Raw genomic sequence first — 25,001 nt, 5'->3', positions numbered from 1 at the left:
AGACCATCTGTTACAGATAGATGCTGATGACCAAACATCTCTTTTCCTAAGAGAGAAACATTTTGGGTCTTTAATTAATGAATTCACTGCTTGTGTCTTTGATCTCAGTCTCCTTTCTCCTCACTTTCTGCCATTTGATGCATAATGTTTCTTTGCAACTAAGTAGTGATTGGGTGATAATAACTAACATACTTGAGAGGGACGCTTTGCTATTTACCAGGAAAAGTTCCTAACATACAGATGATGAAGGTGATCCATAGGAATATGCTGTGTCTGGATCTTTTTCCCAGACAGGTTTGCCACAACATAGTTATTTTTTTGTTGTTGTTGTTGTTGTTGTTTTGGGTTTTTTGTAACATAAACCCATTGGTTGTGTTTTATACAATTAACTTATTCCTAGTGGCTTCTTTTTACTTTTGTTCACAGCACTTTGCCTCTAGCCTTCCCACAGAGGTGCAGCATCTTGTGAAGGTCTTGAAGTTTCTTGTAACCTGCATGCTTCAGCTTAGAGCTAATTGTGGCTACAGTGGCACACTTTATTTTATCATTACACATTTTTCCATATCCATCCCTTTTACATTTTTCTTCCAAACTGTGAATGACTAACTTTCTGTAACAAAGTACACATGTACATTTTCCCCTGCCTCTTACAGCTGAATTAATATGCTGCTGTACAGTCTTTGTTTGCACCCAGAACTTTGGAGTAAAAAGAGAACCCAATAACAAAAAAGCACAACCCAAGCCACCTCCAGTGATAAAAATGTGAAAGTTTGGCTTTTGATTGTAATGGCTGCTGTTAGGAGATAGCAGTGACCCATCTTCACCTGTTGCTATGTTTTGGGATATCATTTAATTTGGTGTTATTTTTGAAATAAACTTCTAAATGTGTTGTTTTTTTTTTCTCTTGCTCCCTTTTCCTTACACTTTCAAAAATTTAGGAAGATGAGAGTGAAGAAGAGCCGAAGCTGAAGTATGAACGGCTTTCTAATGGAGTTACTGAAATCCTCCAGAAGGATGCAGCCAGCTGCATGACAGTACATGAAAAGGTATTACCTGACTTTGTGGCAGAGAGAGAACTTCTGTTTCATTTTATGTATTTATCTGTCCTCATAATGCATTGGTGGATTTCCTGTGTGGAGATGCTGCCAAATGTAGAGGTGCAGCACAAGCCAACAAAAACAAAATTCATGGTGAACCTGTGTTGAAGAATCAACATTTTCATAGTGAGAAAATGAGGTGAGAAGTCAAGGTGCAGTGATTTGTTAGATGGAATCCCTGAAGACAGACTTGATCATGCCAGGGGTTTCCTTAGGATATATTCCACTGTAGAACACAGCTGAGTTTGTGTTAATACAGTGTAGAAGGGAAGTAATAAGAATTTTCCTTTTTTTCTTTGGTTTTTTTTGGGGGGAGTGTCATACTAACACTTCCCTGTCTCCCTTCAACATGTTAAAAGAGGAATGCACATGCTCTAATGCTGGTAACATTTGAGACATATGAGAGAATAAAATGGAGAAAGTGATGGACAGTGCAAAGTGAAGAAATTTTATGAAGGTTCATTCCTTTGTTCTGACAAGGAAGGAACTTCATACGTTTCGTTAGTGATTTAAGCAATTACTTTTTTATTTTCTGAGTTCTCTGCTGTAAATACTGCAGAACATTTTCAAATATTAGGGAATGCTGAAGAGCATCTGAAAGTCTGAGTTAATGATTTGTCAAGTAACTATTAGTATGTAAAACATAGTAGCTATTTTCTGAATGTATAATTTTTCACAGCCAGTAATAGCTCTTTAACAGCTTTTGTTGAGGGATCTATCTCTGTTATTGGCTATATTTTTAGATTGACTTGTGCTGTGTTTCTTTTACTCAAAGGGCTGTTGCCATGGCTCAGGAGGCTCTTAAGATGAAGCTTGTATTTTAACTGTGCGAATGAAAACAATAAGTCTTTTAAAAATGTTTTTTGACAACTTGGAATTACACAGATATTTGGAAAATTGGCAAGCCTTTCCTCCTGCTCTGTGGCCCGTTTGTGTCACTGTTTTTTCCCTGAGCCTCAGGTAAATTTTGAAAGCTGAGAGTTGAACAGGCTTTTTCTATAAGGATGTGCACCGATACAGCTTTAACTATAGTGTCACAAAGAGTGACAATACAGGAAAGCTGTTTAAGTATCCCAGCACTTTCAGTTTTCCAGCAAACTAGATACACTATTTATAAGAAGGATCAATATTGTTAGAAACCAGGTGCTGGAGTATTTTAGGAATAGGTCTCTTACAACAGAGAGCTTCAAAATGAAGCTGGGTTGTAGGTTTTGTGAGGGATTTTTCTGTGTGTTCTGGGTGGGGGCTTTTTGTTTGTTTTCCCTGCAAGAGCAGGAAAAAAAACCACTAAAGACTCATCATTAGCAAAATTACACAGTACTAGATAAAATATGCCTCTGATTAAAGCAGTTTGACTTTGCTGGGAATACTGAAAATCTGGCTTCTGTATTCAGATTAATTTCTCCCCAGAATTACTATTTTTCCCCCCTTTTCACTGCTAAAGCATCGTATTTTCACCAGGCTTGCTGTCTGCACTGGATGACTAATCGTCATGGCACCTGGTGCATTCAAGCAGGCCTGTGCAGTGGAATAGTCATACCTAGTTATGTCTGCACACCTGATGTTTTATTAACCAGTATTGATTTTTTTACCCGGGGGACTTTTTTCTTCCTGAAAAAAGGCAACCTTGCAGGAGTGAAAGGCATTGCAGGGGATGAATTTCTAATGAACCCCTTCTTTCCCTTTCTTGACTCCTTTTAATGTAGCTTCATATTTTAAGTGCCTGGACTGAAATTTCATTTTAAGCAATTCCATTTTGATAAATCCTTTTAAACCTTGACTTTCTGTAAGGTTATTTTTTAAAGATTGTGCTGCCTGACTGACACGCTTAGCAGTGCCTGTAAATTTGAGCATTTCATTATAGGTTGCAATGAAGCATGCTCACATGCAGTGAAATACAGAGAATTGAGGAGCCTAGACTATTTGAGTAATGCTGAAAGGAGGGGGGGGTGGAATAAAAGAAACCACTGTCATAAATCAAGTAGTACCGAAGTTCTTCCTTTTCTGTTTAGGTGTAGTTCACATGGTTCAATTAACAGCTGATCTCTCAGAATCAATTCCCTTCTTGTTTGTATCAGAGTTAAGTTGGTGATAGCATATATCTGTGTGGAGTTTTCTCTATTTTTGCTACTATTTTTTAGAATGGAACACCTGAAATTTGTAAGGAAATGTGTATTTCTCTTGTGAGTGTTCAATGCAGGAGTGTTCTTGAGTGAAGGAAAGCGAACCCAGTGGTTATCTCTGTGCTTAAACACATACCTTCCATAATTCGGCAGTATTTTACCAGTGGCTTACTACTGGCCTTTTAATGTGTTTGAACATTTGGTTTTTATGTCAATTTGGAAGATAATTAAAAATAAAGCCCAAAGGAAACCATTATGATTGAAACAAAGCTGCAGAAAGGATCTAGGAATTATTTCAGGTCAGTGTTGGTCCTTGCTTTCACACTGCATTTTTAATTTGCTGCCACAGTCCATCAGGCAGTGTGTACGGATTGCAGACACACCATTAGTTGTCAGTGGATGAGGGGCCTCATGACTCATTCTGACAGCTAACTTGCACTATCGCAGTAATGTGGGCTTGAAGCCCTGTTTTATACCTTAGTTGCAGTTGAAATAACCTTTCTCTATAGAAGGTGGTGGTGTCTTTCTTTTTTTCCCAGGTGGTGCTAATCATTAATCTGCTAAACATCCCAGAGGCCATTAAGAATTGCTGTAGTTCTCATTGAGGTGTCTTTGTGTTTAGGTAATCAGTCTTTTTCTTTTACAGTTTTTGGCACTGGGAACACATTATGGCAAAGTTTATTTGCTTGATGTCCAGGGGAACATCACACAGAAGTTCGATGTTGTAAGTATGGCATTACTCAGAACACATCTACTGGGGTTTAAAAATGCTGTGATGTACTAGGTAACAAATGGGTTAATGCTCTTGTTACACCTGAAATTTTACTAATGCATTTCATGAACTCCCTCCCCATAACATAAGAGGGAGTATATGCTGCTTGCAAAAAGAAGTTAAACTGGATGTTTTTGTGATGAGTGCATTCCGGTTTACATACAGTAAACTCTCCTCATGAAGACAGAGAGGAAATACATACTTACAATTGTAAGTGGCTATTATTAATTATGTAACCCAGAGGCTCACAACTTCTGTAAGGCATGAGCCTGCTCATTAGGTGACTATTGTCAGTTGTTAGTGTGTGCACTATCACCTTATCTAGTTGCCACAAGTAATTGAAAATTGATTGATGGCCTTGCTGGTTCAGTTTTATCTACTGCAAATATATAACGCTAATATTTTATGTGAATGTTTTGAAGCTTGGACTCTTAAGGGATTGTATTGATTGAAGGAGAAGCAGCTTTTTCCTTATTGTGGTTCCTGATACTAGCAGATGAATGAAATGCCAAATTTTATGCTCTGTTCTAGGGTATTAAATGTTCATTGTAATTGTGGCTATTTGTTGATTATTTTTTGTTTTTAATAACCCATTTTCACATTCCCTGTCTTCCACGGGTGGTGGGAGGAAGAGAATTAGCAATTATTTTTTTCTCCTGGAATTGTCACAGAATCTAGTAGCCGAGCATTGTTTTTTCATAGTGGTGTCAGCACTTGTCAGAGTATCCATCACAAGATGTTGGCATGTTTGCAAAGAGAACATATGTTCTAGGGCTGACACAGCTAGCTGCATGGGAGGGGCGAAAGGATTTGTTTGTACTTTTTAAACCTAATTATGCAGTTGTGCCAGGAATGGGGGGCCAGGAATGTCACAGCCTTAACTTCTGAGCACAAACTCTGGAGGAAATTTTGTGTATAGCATTGGTTGGTTTGACAGTGACCGTACTGGGTATTAATGAATGTCAAGCTAATTACATTCTTCTATTTCTCTTAACTTTATATGTTCATCAGCCCCACAGAGGAGGTGCTGACTGCATTTCTAAAGAGGAAAAGCTTTTGGTATCTTCCTTACAGTTTTGATTACTTTACATGTATACTACATACTAAAGATATTCTTTCTCTCAGAATTCATCTATGTAGGGCAGGCCGGACTAAAGGGTACATGAATTCTTCTCTTCCATCTCTGTAGTAAAAGACTCGCTGAAATGGAGTTTTTCTATTGAACCAGGCATTAACTGTCTTAGACTTGGATTCATTATACTCTGTCAGGTGCTTGGAAGAGCCCTGCATCCTCTTTACATCCACCAACCCAAATCTATTCTTTTCCTTAACGCGAAGTCCTACCAGTGCCTGCTGGAGGTGGTTTCTTGTGATGAAGTTAAGCTTGGGCTATGTAAACAATGTTCTGCTTTACAGTGCTTGTTTGGTTATCTGTTTTTCAAACCTGATGAATGTTTTTGTGCCATGTCTTCTTATAGAGATGGCAGTGATTTCTTTTAAAACTATTGTTTAACTACAAACTGCTTTTTGAGACAGAGAATAGGAAAAAGAATTTTTTCTCCAACTCTGTTCTTAATGTTTCTGTCTCTTTTTCTAATGTATATGTCTCCAGTGCAACAGAAAAATTATATCATGAATCTGGTGGAAAGGGTGCTGCTTTTTGTTTCTTTTCTATAGTTTGAACAAAAATTATTTTGATCTAGGATCACTTGTCTTTAAAAGAAAAGTTTTCCAAGGAACTGCAAAGGGTTGTAGGACAGAATGGGCTGTGTATGTGAGAAACGAAGCAGCTCTGTGACATCCTTGGCTGCCAAAACTGAGAAGTTTTCTGAACAAATGTTGTTGGCTGTTAAACCCATAGACAGTTTAGCCTGGACTGGTCGTTGTATGTCAGACTATTTTCCACCTAACCTCAACTTTTCAGGGTCATGGACTGCAGACTTAGAGGCATCACTCTCAAAACCTTTGGAGAGGTCTTCCTTCTGTTCTGTCCTGCCAGTGCTGGTTTACAGTCTCTCCTGGAGGATTTGCATTAGAGCATTGCCATGTTGTAAATCCCAACTAAAATGTACCTCTTCATTGAGAAGTGGGTCACTTCCTGAAGTGCTACGGATACAAAGCATTCCTTGTCAGTAGGCTGAGGCAAAGAGTCTTTCCTCCAATGGTATTGTCCGTGGTTCTTTGTTGAATCAGATTCCTCCTGAAAAGCATTTCATTGGTGAAATGGCAGATAAGGTTTTACCTTAAGGTTGTGTATCTGTTGTTACTAATTTTAGGAAAGTAGTAGTTTATAACAGTTGTGAGTAAATAAAATAGTCTCTCATTAGAGGTCAATCAGTGTTACCACTGAAATGTTTTAATTCTTTGCAGTAAAAAGTATACATGAGGAGCGACTCTTAGAAGTTTTTCCTTCTGAAAGAATCTTTTCAGCAGATGATTTTCTGTCTTGTGTGATAGCAGAAATGAACAAGAAGCCATTAGTCTGAGAGACAGAAGTAACTTGAGGAATCGTTCTGTGTTTGAGTCTTCATCTGTATGTTCCATGGGGTTGTTTGGGATATTTTTTGTTTGTTATTTGTGAAATGATTACTTATCTGTACATCTAAATCTGTTAAATGTGTAAATAGAAAAACCAAAATGTACACAGGAAAATGTAAACATCGCTAGATCTGAAGTAGTGTTAATATGTGGAATACACCAGAATGGAGACAAAGGGTTTTATTTCAGCCTTTTTAAAAAGTTTGTTTTAATGCAACGTCATCTTAAACATATGTAGAAAACCCCCATTGCTACAACTGTAGTCCTATTGATTTCCATTTTTGTTTCCTAATCTCAAGTAATCATGTTCAGTAATATAAATGGGCTTGGAAAGTGAAGAAATAAGAAACTTGTTTTCATAATAAATCATTTGCTTGCAATGTCGACTCACATCTTAATTTGAATCAAATTGTAAAACAGAAAGAGAGACTGCTCTCAGAGGATTTGCAGCATAATTACTGTATCATGTCTCCAGCTCCTGTGAACTTTGAGGGAGAAAACTCACAGGTATGTTGCATAATCTCAAAGGAAGGCCAGTTGTTTAAGGATGGCCTTCATGTTAAAGACTGTGTTCATTTAGCATTTTATATACCTAAAAACAGCTGTAAGAAACACTATAATGTAAAGGCTGGCATCCCTGTAAGCTCTGCTATTGTGACATGCTTCTTTGTTGCTTAAAAGAAGCCTCTCAAGACTTCCCTCCATAATATCTACAGCAGCAAATGAATATGAGTAACCTGAATTTCAGATACTGGCCTTGGGCTGCAAAGACTTAATCATGTGGTCTACTTTGATCTGTAAATATTCACCCAGGTTTCTGTGAAGCTAATGTAGACAACTAAAACATCTTTTCAGAAGACAATCTTGCTCTCATCCTGCTCAGAAAATACCTGATGCTGGATCCTGTGCCATGTAGATGACTAGTCTTTTCAAGTTTGCAAGTCCTCTGGTCAACAGCAGTGAAAATGTGTGCTTTGAAACTGATGTGGCAGACTTTTTGTTTGGGGAGAATTGAGAGGCAGGAATTTGGTTGCTTTGGCCTTGAGTGGTGCTGGTATCTCAGCAGCCATGCTGTGCTCTCACGTGATCCCTCTTTCCTCCTTGCCTGTTGTGTTTTTATCTCTTGCTAGTGTGGCTGTCTTTGACAATGTCAGCCTTCTAAGATTAACTGATATGCATCCTCAAATAACGTATGTTTGACAAACTGGTGTTCTCTTGTATTAGGGTTCAGTGCATTGAGTGAGATGAAATGTGTCAAACGTACTGAAAATTATTACTAAAAGGCAACAAGAAAGGGAGAAAAAAAAAGCCTGCTAATGCCACTGACAGAGGATGATTTAGGACTGATTCACAGCATGTTAATTCCAAATGCCTCTCCATCTTTCTTTTCTTCTTAGGCTGTCTACAATTTATTAATATAATTATTGCCTCAACTGACATCTTGTGGATTAAGGACTTGTAGATATGAAGAAAGCTGTACAAACATGTTTAGTTAAGTAACAAATCAAAAACCTTTCAAAGGGCAAGATAACCTGCCCTCATTCTGGTCTTCTAATAACGATCAAGCTTGGAGCAAAACTAGTAAGAAGTCTTGGCTGGTGGCAGTGGTACTCTGTGAGAAGGGGAATCGTTGTCGATTTTACAAGTAGGGGGAATTTAAATGTTTAATGCATTGGAGGTATTTCAGAGGTGATGCATGAGCCTAGAAAATAGTCTAAATAGCATTATAAAAGCTTCTGTTAGTGCAAAGAAATTAAAGTCCCTTTCAGCATGCAACATTTGTGAGCTATTTGGAGACGGCTGGAGTTTCAGAAAGAATGAAACTTTAAGTAGAGGCCCCTTCTTGCAGCATTTCTTCTCATCACATATTTCACTGCTGGCCTCACCATTTTTTTTCGAATTGTCTCACACTGTGTAGCACTAAATGTTCTTTTATGTTTTTTTAATTGGAGTGGCAGAAATCCCAAACCACTAGGTCATCTCTGCTACCTTGAAAAATGAAAGGGGAGCTCCTTCTGTGGTGGTATCATTGCCCTTGCAAGTGTGTTGCTTGCTTGAACGTCAGTCAGTTGTGTGCTGATTTTGCTGGTAATTCATCAGGTTGCAAACAAAATGTCAGAGGTTTCTGTTGACTTGACTTGCTTCTGAAAGAGTATTAATTACAAGAGGAGCATATTTCTAATGAGGGAATAGCAGCTGTTAAGCACTAAATGCTCTGGCTGGAAATGATGCGGAGCCCACTAACTGCTGTGAGAGATAATGCAACGTCTTTCAATGGGGAAGGTAACTTTAAGCATTTGACTGTATAATGAAGAAGTTACTTTGAATGGAACTTTACATAAGTTTAAGAGTAAGATGATATAAACGTCACTTATTTTGACAGGCTACTTAAAATTCTCTGTTTATTACTTTAACTACATCATTTTAGTTGTCACTGTCAGACTATGAAAGAAGACTTAGTTGGGAAATGAAGTGAAGCAACAGAATTTAGAGTAAAGATCTGGGTAGCTGCATGTTAGTATTTGCAGGGTGTCACTGAGCCTGTTAAATTTGAAGCTGAAATGCTGTTTTGTACAAAACCAAGCAGGCTGCTATACATGCAGGCTCCAAGAACCAAAGTAAAAATGAAGGATTTAATAGGAGTGGGTGTCTATGCAAGGGACAGATTTTCCTTTCTCTCTGTGGAATCTCTCACCCAAATGGCTGGTATAGTCCTTTGGCTTAAACGCTTTTAAGTTAACCCCTAGCTCTGCCCAGTGGAGAAACTGGAGAAAAAGTGACATCTTTTGAGAATTTTCTCGTAAGACTTGGATGTCTACACCCAATTTAATAGCCCTTCTTCTGCCTCTGTTTGCTTGTCTTCTCATTTTAACTGCAGATGGTTTGGAAATCCAGAGGGTTTTACAGCAGTTGTGGGAGTAACTCAGATGGCTTTCTGATTCTGGCTTTTTGAATGTTATAAAGGCTAGGAGAGAATGTCTCGCAATGTGCTAGTACTGTGTTTATTAGGTTGTTTGTGACCTGGAGTGTTTCCAGTGAGAACTGTGGAGCTATTGAAGATTAGGACCCTTCTTTGGCAGGAATCATGGTGTACCTGGGTATCGGTCACTGGAAGAGAAGTAAGGTAGCTTGCTTAGACAGTTAAAAATGGTGGTGTCAGGGCTGGTATTCCATAGGTCTAGATGAGTTTCTCGTCTGACACAACTGAAACAAAAATACCCCTCTTACAGATATTTTGCACATGTACCCACTGTACGTAACCTACCTTTGAAGGGGGTGTTGCTCAAATTTTTACTTAAACCAGGACATCAGGTGAATGTGGAAGGGATTCATTATTACTAGAAATGTTGCTTGGAGTATGGATGAAATATGGGAATTTGAAACAATTGTAGTATCACGTATGATTAATTTTTATAAGCTCAAAACTGAGGAAAGCCTGACTGTTTCATTCAGTTACTCTTTCAAGCTCGTAGCTTCAGTAACCCTGTAGCTTAGTGTAGAATAACGTTTAGTTGGAAGTGTGGATTCAGCTACAGAAGGTCTTTTATGGTCCAGCCATTTATTTCTTGAATGCTTTTAGCTCGTTTAAGTCAAATGCATGCTTGTGCAGTAACAGACAGTAACATGGATGGTGTAGATTGAATTTATTTCAGTTAATGTATAAAGCTGATATATTTTATCAGCTGTTTCTGGGACTGCAATTGTTTCTGCCTTCTGTTTTGAACTATTCGCTACCAGCTGTGTTGCCCATGTACCTTCTTTGAGAGGTACGTTCAGCCCCATCTTTAGACTGAATGATTGTTCTGCAACTTCGTTACTCTCCAAATGCATGTTGTTCCTCTATTTTTTTTAACAGAGAAACATAATAGAAGTTTCCTTTTTATTCTTCAGTATCCATCACTTTTCTACAGAGTAGGTATCCTGTTGCATGTCAGTTGCATTTCATGACCAGCTCTAAAAGTATTACATTTAAAGTACCTTAGCAAGTCCGTTTCAATGTCATTGATTTTGTTAATGTCACCTCTTACTGAGGTGAAGTGTTGTGACTGAATACTGTTCTGGTACAGTCATCCAGACACAGCAACTAGTTCAGGTTCTCTTGACTTGGTTGGGTCCTATCATATTCTTTGTGTTCTTTCTCAAAATTGAAATCTGGAAAATTCTGAAGCGGGGGGGATATCTCATTGTGAGAGAATGCTAAACATGAAGGGCATGAATACTTTACTATTTAATACAGCATCATTGGTCAATGGAAGGTCAAAGTTTCCAATGTATTTTTCATTTTTCTTCACCAGACCTTGTAGGAACCCTGAGTCTATTTTTGTGAAAGATCAAGTAGAGGAGCTGCCTCTAATTCTGCTAAGTGAATATACATGTGGCATTTCAAATATCTTTGAACAAAATTATTTGTGACATTATGCAGAAACATCAATATTGTCAAAACAGTTGTTCGGGTTTTTTTCCTCTCTTTCGCCATCCAGGTTTGGTACCATTTGAACGCATGCTACATCTCTTGATTATTTAGAAAATGTAATTTGTGTTTGCAACTATTACTGATCTTTTGTCTGAAAGAATGCCCTATGCACCATAATTGCACAACAGTATTGGCAACAAAATGTATTTGTTTTGAAGAAAACCAAAGAAAGACAGTTTCTAATTTCAAAGACATACATACCAACCATGCACAACAATATTCTTTTCATCTCTGACTTAAGCAAAAGCTTACTTTTCTAGATTGTCATGGGCACTTTACAGAGAGCCTGAGAAAGCTCCCAGCAAATTTCAAACAACTCTTAAATAAGGAACATATGTTTCTGTGCCTTCCAGAGCTTAGTCCCTGATAAGGAAGACTTAGATGTAGGTTATTTTCTCTTTTACTGCTTGTTGATATTCAAAGAACCATTCTCAAGAACAGATTCTCACTATCAGGGATGTCCCTGCCCTACTGGGAAATTTCTGGTTTGACCAGGTGGTGTTGACTGGTACAAGACATATGTTCAGTGATTTGCCAGTCATCTCAGAAGCATATTGCACCACATTTGTCTCATATGCCCCCTAAATGCTCTTTGCTGACACATAGTTGGAGCACTGGGCCAAGTTGCTCTAAACTTTTTATTAGCAGCAACAAAGCAGCTGGTTTCAGGTAGCACTGATGAAGTCTCTTCATAAAAGACTGATAACAAAGACATGCATTTTCTAAACCCTAGCAACCTTTAAAAGCATAGGGAGGATTTGGAAAGTTTTAATTCCTAAGAAACTAGTATACTGCTGATTCCTAGAGCTGTTTTCCTTTCAAATGGGACATTATGTGCCTAGATGGCATTTTCCTCAATAAGGAAGGCAGGCACTTACATGCAGAAAATAATAGCAGTTTGCCTGTCAGAATTATTCAGCATTCCGGCATTAATAAAATATTATTTGCATTAGAAAATGTTTTCCTTGTTAGAAAGTCCAAAGGAACAGAGTTCTGGAGGACAATGTTTTTTATACAAGTTGACATTAATGATAGAGCTACAGCCCTTTGTTTCCATTAACAATATAAAAGCAGCACTATTAAAAACACAGAGTGACATAACAGGGGCATAATATGATGAACAAAACATGAAGGCAAAACTAAGCAGTTGTTTATTGCACTTCTGATTCTAAAAGCGGACAGTCAAGATTTGGCCAGTTTTGGGTGTTAATACCCTCAGTGTGGCTGCTGACAAAAGTAACTATTTCCAAGCTGGCCATCTCCACTGTAATAAAGTATAAGAAGTTTCAGAAATCATTATTTTGGTGTTCAAAGTTTCACCACTGTAACCCTGAACTGGTTGCTCTTTGAAGTTTGTAGTTGCGGCATGTCTTGGCAGTTTTGAAGATAGCAATTGTGAAGATGGAGGAATGATTGAATCTCTGCTTTTTTTAATCTACTTGAAATAAAGTTTTTTAATAAGCAATCATGTCTACACTGGTATTGAAATAGAACCTTTGTATGTAAGTGCATCGAGGAGGATGCACAGGATAATTCATCTTCAGGTTTAGCTTTCCCTATTTTACTGTCACAGTGAGGATATGGCATACAATATGCCACTGACAGTAAGTTACCATGCACTTCATGATCCATAGTTTCTACATATGAGAGTACTCTCCTCCTTCCCCTCCATCATTTTTGATTTGCATGTCTTTAGCATCCTGTCAAGAGTCATACACGCAACACTGACCGTTGTTGAATATCTCTGGTGGGTTTGTGCGACTTTCCCAGATGATGAAATTACAAATAAAGGAAGTTCCAGAGTTAGTGTCCAAAGAGAATACAGTGCTTCCAGTAAGGAGAAAATGTGGGTATTATTGTGTATAGCTCTGACTTGTGCCAATCTATACCAAGGTTGATAATCAAATGTTTGCATGGAAAATGGTGATCTAGCTGTTGTCTGAACTTCAGCATTGATCACCCAGTGTAGTATTTATGCCAGGGATGTGACTAGTTACATCATTTTCAGTCAGGAAGGGGAATTCATTCCCTTATAGTATTTCTGCTTCTATCTGATTCCATGGGTGAGAGATCTTTTCACTGATGTCAGTAGCTATCAGATTGGAAACATTGGCTGTAGTGGAATGGTTGACAGGCTAAAATAACTGGAAAAAAGTATTTAGTGCAGTTTTTCATTGCAGGAGGTGATGGAAGGAAGAAAACTATGTAGTTGTGGAGAAAATAATGGCTATGAAATGGAATGTATGGAGAAGCAGAGATGCTAGGTTCCATGTGGTCATATCCTGTGTCCTGTGTTAGGTCAGGGATGAGGATGAGCATCACGGCTGTTGTGATCAACCTTCCTGGAAATGATGTTAGGCCAACAATGCCTGACCCCTGAGAAGAATAGTCAAGAGACGCTGCTTCTTTAAAAGTTGTTTGGTCTAAGCACCAATAAAATAATCCTTAAAAAGAAAACCTGTCCTGACAATACCTTGCACTGTATGACCTGGTTGGCCTTTCTCATCAGTCATGTCTCTGAAATGTGGCTTATCAAGAAATGGAGAAAAGAAATCTCATGCTTTCTACTTCAGGGGGTAGAATTCTGCAAACTCCTGTTAAATACATTAATGATGGTGGTGGTATTCTGTTAGAAACAAGCTGTGAAAGTGCCCCAGTAAGTTTCTTCCTCAGGGATTTAGGAATGTTTTCTGAATTGTTCTTCAAAGCCCAATTTATAATTCAGTAGCCTGTGTGGAAAGTTAATGCTCAGTGATGAATTCTTGAACTTCATTGTGCTTGGGGAAGCATTCTGAGAAGAAAGCAGTTATAGAAATCAGTGAGGTGAACCTCCAGATTGCCTGGGATAGTCTCCCACTGTTTTGGGCCTTGTGAGTAAGGCATATGCAGTCACTGCCTGCAGCCCTTTCTTAGCCCTCTGCCTGTACCTCAGCCCTCCTCATGGATGTGTGATGGGAATATTGCTTCATATTCTCAGATGGCTTTAATACACTGAGAGCAGAGGCAGGCTTAGGACATACCATATTTGAAGCCCTCCACTTCCACAGTGGATGGTGAAGGGGACTTGAGGAGAAGAGGAAACAAAAGTAGTTTGCTTTGGCACAGAGCTCCCACGAGCGTATCTCCTTACACACCGGTGTATTAATAAAGAAGGGATCCTACTTTGGATCTGTAAGGAGTTGGGTAAAAGTTAAACTCTCCTAGGAAGCAGTGTAGGCTTCCAATACAGATTTGGTTTCAGTAATAGTTCCATTGTTCCTAGACAAGCATTCTGATTACCTAGCAACTACTACAGAATTAAGGAGATCCCTTGTTAATTTTTTTCCCTTGCATGTTTCTTCTTTCTTTTTCCTCAGTCCCTGTAGTTGACAAACAAGATTAAGGGATTCACTGATGTGGAATGTATTGAAATCACTGTGGGCTTTTTGGTCTTTCTCACTTTCTCAGACTATATCTGAAAAATTTCTTGTCCTCATATTCCCTTAGTTTTAGGCAATTTTTTGAGATCTTTCTTATAGACAAGGTCTGCTTTTCTGCAGACAAAATAAAAGTTAATGTTATTGTTCTGTGTCCCAGACCTTGTTACCCTCTCCAGCTTTGCCCCCTCCCTCTTCTTCTAACCAGTATGATCTCCCATTTTTCATTTGGAGAATGACAGTTTCAGGAGTGTTATAGGAAAAGCACTGGAGCAGGAATCCTCACTTATTTACCTGAATTTCTCTGCCAGTACGGTTGAACAAAACCTCTGGTGTGAATATTAGTGAATTTTTATAAAATGCAAATTTTCATCAAGATTCATTAAATTTTCATCAAATCAAGTGTTGTAAATTCAGTGTATACTGCTTCTGTTGCAGGCAGTGGTGAACAACTTACTCTGTGTCTTTTAAAGCTCCTTTTTGGTTTAAACCTTTGTGTCACTAGGTTACATCTCAGTTGTGTGTGCATGTACTTTTACCTTGCTATAGGTAAATCATGGTACAGCATCAGAATTGGCTTTCCTGTGTTTCTTTTCCCTCTGTTATGTTAGTAAAACTCTACAAATATGCAAAATATTCATAAATCAATGCAGCACTGCAGCATCTGAGGCAAGGAAAGTGCAAGGTTCAGTTTGTTCTTTTTAAAGGTAGCTCCTCAGAGTGAGACATCTCTGGGCAGCAGTGTTCTGAGGTCAAAACAGGGGAAAACAACTTGGAACACATTTGTACTTAGCTCTTGCACCCCTTCTTTCCTTCTTCTTTTTGAATAGTTGAAGGCTCTCTCGCTATCTGGTTTATTTGCTGTCTCCTTGTATCACTTCCCAAAATGAAAGTGCCCTGAAAAATAGAGCTCCTTTTTTGACAAGTTAGGTAAATCAGGCTTTCTTCTAGGTGGGCTGAGGGTATCATTTTGGATTGGAAAGGCGCCATTGAAGAAAGAGAATATTCAATACCTAGTTTTTTGTTTGTTTGTTTCCTTTTTTTGCCCAGTAGTCTTAAATGCATTGTCTGTTTTTCATGATTCAGTGGAGCTGACGTATATAGAATGTCTAATTTATGGATAGAAAAGCTGAATTTTTGGGGCTCTATTCAAGGCGTCATCCTACCTAGAGCAAGGTTTGTATTTGAGATGATTTTAGCTTAGTTAGGGCATTAATTGAAGCAGTTTCTGTTTACACATCGGTGTTTTGTACTCAAGTGCTTCCACCATGGTGCAAATAATACCGATGTAAAAATGGTAGTCCTTACTTCAGAGGGTAACATTTTAAGTAGCAGGTTGGTGTGGCAGACTGATGTACATTGGAGTTTTACATGCTTGTTTATGTGAATGCCATGAAGATGGAAACATGAATAGATGAAAAATAGGCACTTTATTTTGCTTTCAATTACAATTCAAGCTCAGTTTGAATTAGTATGGAGAGCAGCGACACGTTGTTTATGTAGATCCTGATTGATATTAATGTAGCAGGGATAAACTCTGGGTGTTTTTCTTCTTTGGTATGTATAAGGGTGTGTGTATAGATAGACAAATAAAAATGTTTGGGTTAATTTAAGAAAAGTTTCTTAAAATTCTTCTTAAAGGTGGGTGAAAACACTGCTTAAAGGGGTTGTATTAGCAATGAGAACCTCTAGAAGTAAAATGAGGTTTGCTGTAAGTATGATTGAACACTGCTTTGCTTTTCACACTCCTAATGTGCATGTTGCTTGCCTGCTAACTGTGGCTAAAAGGCACGAAGTCGCAGGCAACTATTAAAATGTTTAGATTCCTAGCTTGTAAATATTGCATTTCTCACAGATTTGGAGTGAAATCCAGTCTTGTGTTTCTTGTTCATCCATTTCATATCCGTTGGGATGCAGCATTTGTGAAAGAATCAATTATCCATTTGTTAGTCAGAGGAGCTTTACAAATTATACATTAGCAGATTGATTTCTCAGGTTCACCACTGGGGGACTGATAGTATAAGGTGGGTTGATGATGAGTGTCAAGGGAGAAGGAGTTGCCACAAAGAACACAATTAAAAGAAGCTTTCTGAGTGGCCGTGAATTTACTCCTAATTGAAGAGCTGACATAATCCATACTGAGTGCCTTTATTTCAAGCATTTTACATTAGGTAATTGATTATCACATGAGGTACTTTTGCTTGGAGGTACTTGATTTTCCTTTCCTTTAAATTTAGGAGTTTGCAAAAGCCTGCATTTAGATCTTTGTGCAAGGTGCCTTCTAGCTTTTTCTCCCTCTCCCTCAACTTTTCTTTCTTCCATTAAGGTAACATTTTTTTGTTCTATAGTGTCAGCTTGACATTATTGATTTTGAACAGTCAAACTTACTTACGTTGTCCAGAATTCCAAACATGTCTCCATCAGAAAGAAAACTGCAGCTAATGGAAATTCAGCTGAAGGTGTTTCTTCCGGGAACTTCCACACTGTAGGAAATTCTGAAGCTGTTTCCAGGTTAATCATTGTGGTTTTATCTCCCTTCCTAACTGGCAGGGTCCTTCTTATTGCCAGATTTGAATTATGTTGCTTTAGAAATACTTTGTGTGTTACTGTCATTGATGCAGTGCTGACAGTGTGGTTGTGACCACAAAGAAGTTGTGTGTTTTCACTTGTTTGCCTAAAGCTAGGTGTTCTCATTAGATTAAGAAAAGATGACCCAATGTAGTGCTAATTAAGTAATCATTCATAATTTCCTCAACATCTTAAATAGAGCTGCCTATGGTTTTATGGTGTGGGGTTTTAAGATTAGATAATCTCTTAATTGAGTAATATTTACATGCTTATATGTTCCTAATGAACTTTGTCCCGAGATCAATGTTGTAATTCTTAATGTTTTTATTTTTAATTATGTTTGGTAAAAGACCACCTTGTGGCAGGCAGTAATTGTGGTATTTACAGGTAGCATTTAGTGATAACACAAAGTGAGACCAAGAGTGGTGTCTCCTGCACGAAAGGAAGTGGGAAAGCGAAAGGGCTGGAAGCATCCTTTCCCTAACTCAACAGGCGAGTGTTTCTGTGCGGGCTTAGTTGTTTCACTTTGATTAGAAAGTATGTCTAGAAAATGAAATATGATTTGGACATGCATTAATTCTCTTCAAGGTGGAAGAGAAGAAAGCTTCATTTCCCTGGGATGGTTTGTTTTTGTATGTGAAAGATTATGGGGAAAAACTTCCCAAAGGCTTCGAGAAGACCTCAGTTTATCTCCAGTAGATAGTCCATGTGGACAGTGTGTTTTTAATATAACTTTTTATGATGTATTTTTAATGTAATTCCAACTGCCATAGCATATATAGGAAGCTGTGATATTTTAGACATGGTTGTGTAACATCTAATGTGACCCCATGACTCCAGCACTGTTCCAGTGACAATTTCTTTTCACATAGATACATGGTGGCTTTCTCTTTTGTCATGCTCAGAACTGCAGAAGCGATCTGTTTCATGGTTCAATCAAAATTTCATGAGAGAAAGAAAAGTTGTTCTTAAATGTATGAGAGACCCACGTGGGTGAAGATCCTTCAATGATGCTTGAAATGGTATTTGTTCCAGAATGTGAAATCAGGACCATGGTATATAAGAAGGTTCTTGGTACTTGAATATAATTGAATGGGGTTTGTATGCGAGAGGTTATGCATCGTATTACCCAAATGATGTTGTAAAGTAATCCTTAGTACTTAAGGTAAGGATAGATGTTTAAGCTAAACTAAGCAGTAGCAGATGTGTATAGCGTTGTGGCTAGAACCAAAAGTATATCTGGATAGGGAAAGGAAAATTTAGTAAATCTGGGCAGTTTTCAGGCTTTTCTCAGCATTTGTCTGAGTACACCTGTGTTATACTTCAGTACTTCCTAATCTTCACTTCTGAAAACACTGTTGGAGGCAACACTGAAAGAAGCAGAAGGGATTTAAAGGAAGAAATAATTACCAGTATAGCCATCAGACCAAACCAGAATTTTCAGGGGCATTGTGGTGGTTTATGCTGACTTTTGATAGCCGGAGAGGGTCTTAATGAACAGCTGTGGTGCACAGGCACAGATGCTCAAGGTCTGGGAGCCTTTCACTTCATGAGAGCTCCAGAACACTGAGGCATGTAACATAAAAATACCAACTTTCTGGGTTAGGCAAAGGGCTGGAAAGAAGGCTGTTGGCATTGTCATAGAAACATCTATTCTGTGGGGGATTTTGATTCATGCAACTAAACATTACACAAGACACGACTCTCAGGAAGGGGGCAGAGTTAAAATGTGATTGGTGATATAACTTTAGTGATCTTTAGTAGTCTTTTTCTTTTCTTTCCCTAGAGCCCAGTGAAGATAAATCAGATCAGCCTGGACGAAAGTGGAGAACACATGGGTGTTTGCTCAGAAGATGGAAAGGTACAACAAACCCATTCATACCTTTAATAAGGTAGCATATAGTCCTCAGTATTACACTTGAGATGATTGTGATACCTCTGGAGTTAATTCCTACATTTAACACAACCACTTTCACCATCCATTTTGAGAACTGAGCTCACCTTTGAATACTCAAAATTAAAGTCAAATATATTTTGCACAAATGTGCCGTAGGAAAAGTAATTACAAGTATGTCAATAATGTAACTGGTATTAAGCTGATTAACAACTGTGGCAGGAGGACATGTCACCTTAATCATTACTGCTGTGCCAGTTATACTTCAGTGACTACTCTGCTGTTCCTGCAAGACAGTAGTTTAATGCCTTTCTGCTATAAATCCACAAAATTGGATTTTGTGGGCATGATTTCTGTGGGCTGGTGGTTTTCATTTTCACACATGTTATGAATGTTTCTCTTGAATTATAGAATCTTTTGATAAGCAATCATAGTTTATCAGAAGAATAAAGTGTCTTACAACAGCCACATTAAATAAATGTAAAATCAATATACGTACAGTTTCCTAAAAAACTGGCACCTACTTCCTTGACTGAGGACATATATCATTTGTGCAGTGTATAACTAACAATTATCAGTGCTTCTCTGGAATGTTGAGCTGTGACATTTAGTGGTTTTGGTGATTGATTTTCCACTTAGAAGAATGTCTTTTTTGTTTTAAAGTCAATGGCAGCCTCTTCTAATGTTGGTTTGTAATGATAAAATTCGAATGCACGGGGTGTATTTAAGCTTCTTTTTAAATATAATGCTCATATACAAATGCAGTGCGTAAAATATTTAAATCATTCCTCTGTATCCACCTGACTTACTCAGGAGAACATTTCTTACAGAGTTGATTTGGGGCAGGAGGAATGTTGGTGATCCTAATGGATGCGTCCCATTCAGCAGAAGTTCTATAAATTAAAGACAAAATAGCATTTTAAAGTAGGCAGAATGGGGAAACAACCCCTTTAGACTGTATGTGCTTGGGTTTTTCCTTTCCAAATAGGTGAGGCTTTTTTCCTCAACAGGCAGGCAGCCAGTTTATGTATCCGAGCCTTTTGTTTCTCTGAGATATCTTGATGTCAGTATCTTGACACAGTAATTGGGATACTAGTGCCTATCAAAGTGGGTTGTAGAATTTTACAGCCTGTGAGAAACACAGCAAGAGTGTCCTAATTGTCTGAGCAAGGTAAGGGAAGGGTCAGTAATTGTGCAAGGTAATAAAAATGTTGAGCTGGCATTGTTGGTTTGGGTGTTTCGAATGCTGGAAGAAGCAAGCATTTGCTGTAAAGGGCTCCTCAAATGTGACTGAGGGTTACTGACTTGAAATACGTATGTGGCAGTGATTATCATGCACATTTTTACATACATTAAATACATGTTAAAAATACATCATTTCAGAAACATTAAAAGAAATCCATAATCCCTACTCTGGTGTAGCTGCATTTGAAAAGACTCCAATGCTTTAAATGGTGATTCTGTCTTCATTGAAATCATTAAGGTAGATCCAGTATGTGACATTACATGCTATACAAGGCACTGTAAACTATGGTTCCCAAGCCAGGGCTAATTCTGGTAATGGCTTTGACACAGGCCTGGAGTATTGCAAGTATGATATTCATCATACTTGTGTTCATATAGTCCAGGGGCATTGATGCTTCACAGTATTCTACTCTGAAAAGATCATTTGGAGATTTGACACATCTGGATGTTTTAGAAGTTAGACTTCTGACTTGACCCAGAAGGATGTGTGTCTGTGAAAGAATCCATCCCTAAAAAGGGTGAAAAAACATATTGTATGTTGTGCTACTGTGCAAGAAAATGGCAGAAATTCCTGGCCAGGTAATGTCTCACTTTTAAGGTATGGGTCATAACAAAAGTGTCACTTTACAGTCTTTCCTTACAGTGGTACAAGTGTAAGAATTTAAACACTTGTACAAGTGGTTGTCAGGTTGTCATTAACTCGGATAAATATGGAAAAATATTGAAATCCTTTTTTTAAAGAAATAAGGAAAAAGCACAACAGGTTGGTTTTCTTAAATTGGTTTTGAATAACCAAAAAGCAAGGACGTGTGACTTTTGAGCTGTTTGGGTTGATGCAGGGGTTTTCTACCAGTTAATGAAATTACACCCTCTAGACCACTGCAAAAGATTTTTGCAATAGGCAGGGAGTGCATTTTCCCCTATCAAAATGGATCCCCTGTGAGGGAGATGGAACTGTTTGTCTGCTTGAAGGAAGGCCTTACGATGAGAACACCCTCCTCACCTCTGTACTGTAGTCTGATGTATTTTGTTTTACTACTTTTTTCTTTCCTTTCCAACTCTCAAACTAGTTTTGAGGCTGGGAGGGTAGCATAGCAGCACAGTGCAATTCTCTAAGCCTCTTCTTAGTGCTGTTGTTGGGCAGCATCCAGACCTAATGTCAAGACCTGGCATCTGTGTGTCATACGTGGCCAACAAGTACTTTGTTGGCCAGAAAAGCCACTTGCAGCTTCTCTGTACTGCACGTTTGGCTCTTTGAAAATCTTCCTTGCCAATGAACTCATCTGCAGTTGGTCACCACTGGCATGGAAAGGAACAGAAATCAAAATCACCACCAATACTCTAGTCTGGCCGCTGGCTGGGGAAAATGGCTGGGTGTTGAAACATTAAGGTATAAAAGGAGAATGTTGGTGCTGGAATGAATAGAAGGGGAAGCAGGCTTGCAGCTTTAGAGTTGTAGAGGGTGTTTCAGGCTAGTTTTTTGCCTACTTGTACTGTGTCGTGAAAAACCTGGATCTGACTCCCAGTTTTGCTAATGCCCTTATGTGGTTTCATAACAGTGATATAACTTGCACCAGTTTCCTGGCTTTTGGTCACTGAAAGTTGGCTGCTTCTTCCACATGTGGAAGCAAAGAAACAGCTAAGTCTGGATGCACTGCGGTGGTGGGTTCTGGATATTTAAAATGAGACTGGCAAAATATAGTGGACTCTGACTGTGAAATCCTGTTTCCAGCTACCCAAAGCCATCACGATCTGAGTGGGCATAGAAAGTAGAAATAGATAAATCCAATATGGGTTTGTAATATCAGAAGAATCACTTTCTCTCTGAAGAATAAAAGATATTAAGAAGTAATAAACTGTTATATGTTGTCCCTAGTGTAGACATGATAACATGTATTTTATGCTGAATTGTTTTTTCCTCCTTAGTTAACTGGCTCCATTTTGTTTTCATGCTCTTAAAGGAGTATCATTGCCATGTTTGATGCAGTATTATGGAAATGTTGAAGGCACCGTTGCTCATGTTAATTTTCATTAATTAGTTGTAATTTGGGAGAGGTGTTTTGTCATTTTTGAGGATTCTGCTTCCCTGGACTTTGCAGTGTTCTGTTTTAACCTTATTTCCATGTCTCTTCTTTTTCTTCCTCCTTTTTCTCTCTGTCTTATTTTCTCTTTCCTCTGTTTCTTATTTTGTTTGGTCTGTTGCATTGGATGTGCTGTGCCAACTGATGAAAACAAAAACCCAGAAAACAAAATCCTCTAGACATCAGCCCGAAGGTTTTCTAGGCTTGCAGCCAGGCCCAGCTCAAATACAAGCCTTTGGTTGGCTTTACATAATCACAGCTTTACGATACATCTCACTGTCTCCAAATATTGATTTTCTAATCCTTTGGAGCAGTAGCTCAGCCTTACACAGTGCATGCTGCAGTACTTTTAAAGCGTGTTGTTAGAAGCAGTATATTCGCTAATGAGTAATGGGCAGAGCTGATAATGCTGCTTAGGAGATGTATCCAGGAGACAAGCTTGAAAGGGAGATGAGGTGGTTTGAGATGTTTTTAACTTTGCTGAGATGGCTGAACTTTGAGCCACTGAGGATGGCTTAGTTCCTCATTGATGGCTTAGCTCCTCTTGTAGTTTACCTGAAGTCTAGTACTTTTACTGTTTCCTTCGCTGTCTGCGGGAAGTTTGGGGGTTCTTGTCCTCTGAACAGATATTTTTAGAGCTATTAAACCTCACTTTTTGTGGCCTATTAGTTGTATTTAATGGCTTTGTTCTGCAGGTCTTCGTCTAGTGGTTTCTGTGAGTGTTTTTTGTTACTCTTACTTTTTGGTTCTCCCCCTTCACTTCTTCCTGAAAGTATCATGAACGAAATGTGGAGAGAGAAAGAAGTAAAGTTAAAAGATCTCTTGGATCTTAAGAGTTCAACTTGTTGAACATGCAGAGCAGAGTTACTGAAGGGATTATCTTTTCCAGAAAATAAGGATGACCAAGTAACCCTGAGAACCCTTTGGAGTACATTGCTATCACAGTTTTCCACCAATTGCTCCATGGGATGCTCTATTTTTTATTTTTTTTAATCTCCTTTCTCTCACTTCCAACAGCTTCTGGCAACTGGTGGAAACCTCCAAAATCACAGTCAAATGGCAAACCAGTTGGTATTCTTTGTGGAAATCATAATTAGTAAATCAAACGCTAATTCCTGGCCATAGGTCTTCAGCTCTATTTTACTCCCTAAGTTTTGCAGACACTCAGTTGTCAACTGACTCAGCTGAGAACTGGCAGTAAGAATTGTTGCCTATTGGATAAAGAAGCTTGTACCTAAAGCGTATTCCATAGTCAAGAGTATCAGAGTCTCAATAATATTGCTGAGCACTTGATACTTTTGTGCCTGTTCTATAAGTAAAGAGAAGAAAACATTTAAAATCATGTAATTCTCTTGAGAGTAGAAAAATACTTGGGGTTTTGTTTGCTCATTTTGGTTTTGGTTTTAAACGTTGAGCCTTCTTCAGATGAATTAATCCTGGTACATATTCTGATGGCCCATGGTTACAACTTACGTGCTGACTGTTAAATGTATTGGGACATCAGCATAGATGGGAAAGGAGGCATTTTCAGAGAAAGACATTTCCAGTGGTCATGGAATGAAACAAAATAGCACTGGATACACTTGAGCGGAGGAAAGAATGCAGAGAAACATTATGGGGCTTAGTTTTCAGGGTGGTTTTGCTTTATTGTCACAAGTTTCTTTTTTCTTATGTAAAGCCTGTATTGCTTGAAGGGGAAAAAAGGCTACAGGTTTTCCTCAGAAAGGAAGAGTTTTTAATTTATCTTCTCCTGAATGTTATTATGTTGCTCTTACCTTACTTAGATCAGTATCTGTTAAACAGATTTCATCAGCCTAAAGCTAAAGGAACTTGTAGGTTTTGCTGTCTTTGTAGCAAAAAGAAGAAAAGAAAAAGATTCAAATAAATACTTTCACACTGCTGCAGATAGTCAGAGATGGGCCATAACAGAAGCCCAGAATGTCTCAATTTAACTCTGAATTGTGAAATATGACCTTTTTTTTTTATTTTATTTAGGAAAAAAGATGTAACTTGAAGCATTCAAGTTAAACTAGTTTCTGATTTACAGACACTTTTAATTGTCAAGTAGTTATTTTTGGCTTTTTTTATACTTCTTTAGGTGCAGGTGTTTGGACTGTATTCAGCGGAAGAGTTTCACGAGACGTTTGACTGTCCTATTAAAGTAAGTGCTTGTTTTAATCTTTAGTAATTGTGTTGTTGTCATCTTTAATAACAGAAAGGTCACATTGAATCTAAATGAGAGACAGGAATACCGCTTCCTTGTAATGTTATTCAAGTCACTGGGAAATAGTTATCTATCTCAATATAAAAGCTTTTGATCTAGTTAGGCAGGAAGAAAGCCAATCTTGGTTTTGTAAAAAGTGTGATTGTTTCAAATACAAAAGGCAAAGTGAAAGTGTCCTGTTTTGGCTGTTACCCACCTCAACGTATTTCTTTCTTTGTACCTCTGTGATAGAAATTCGAAGGTTTCTGCTGACTAGGAGGTCAGTAATATGGCAAGCAATTCGTACCTGTTAAACCTACCTTGGCATAAGGGAATGGGTGGGGATGCTGATGTACCCTGTCCGAAGGGAAAACTTCAGTTACACCCTGCTCGAGAGACATGTGGCTACCTGGATCTTGAAAAAGCACTTTCTAGTAGATATATGGGAAGATCTAGCTTTTTTAAATGAGAAATGTTTCTTGCAATATGAAAAGTGGTGTGGGTGACTGACTGCATTTTGCTGCTTGGGGTTTTCCAGGATGCAGCTGCTCTTGGAGGGGGAAGAAAGGAATGAGGTCCATAAGTTTTCA

General features: G+C 38.3%; 1 protein-coding gene across 3 annotated transcripts in view; it reads left to right on the top strand.

Annotated features, from left to right (window-relative positions):
• VPS41 (VPS41 subunit of HOPS complex) overlaps positions 1-25,001 on the top strand; it is a 137,724-nt gene that overhangs the window by 56,101 nt on the left and 56,622 nt on the right. The window contains exons 3-6 of one of the 3 annotated variants that reach the window (XM_061374870.1): positions 939-1,046; positions 3,867-3,944; positions 18,775-18,849; positions 24,307-24,369. In XM_061374870.1, coding sequence (XP_061230854.1) covers positions 939-1,046; positions 3,867-3,944; positions 18,775-18,849; positions 24,307-24,369 — 324 coding nt within the window. Of the gene's footprint in view, positions 1-938; positions 1,047-3,866; positions 3,945-17,966; positions 18,044-18,774; positions 18,850-24,306; positions 24,370-25,001 lie in introns of those variants that run through there. The other 2 variants (XM_061374871.1, XM_061374872.1) reach the window with 2 other exon arrangements.

This window comes from Neopsephotus bourkii, unplaced genomic scaffold (genome assembly GCF_033783945.1).
Source record: "Neopsephotus bourkii isolate Nb327-2 ecotype Australia unplaced genomic scaffold, CSIRO-AGI_Nbou_v1 NB_1655, whole genome shotgun sequence".
Classification (NCBI taxonomy): domain Eukaryota; kingdom Metazoa; phylum Chordata; class Aves; order Psittaciformes; family Psittacidae; genus Neopsephotus; species Neopsephotus bourkii.
Note: the sequence above shows the minus strand (reverse complement) of the source record. Positions and strands in the feature narration are given on the sequence as shown.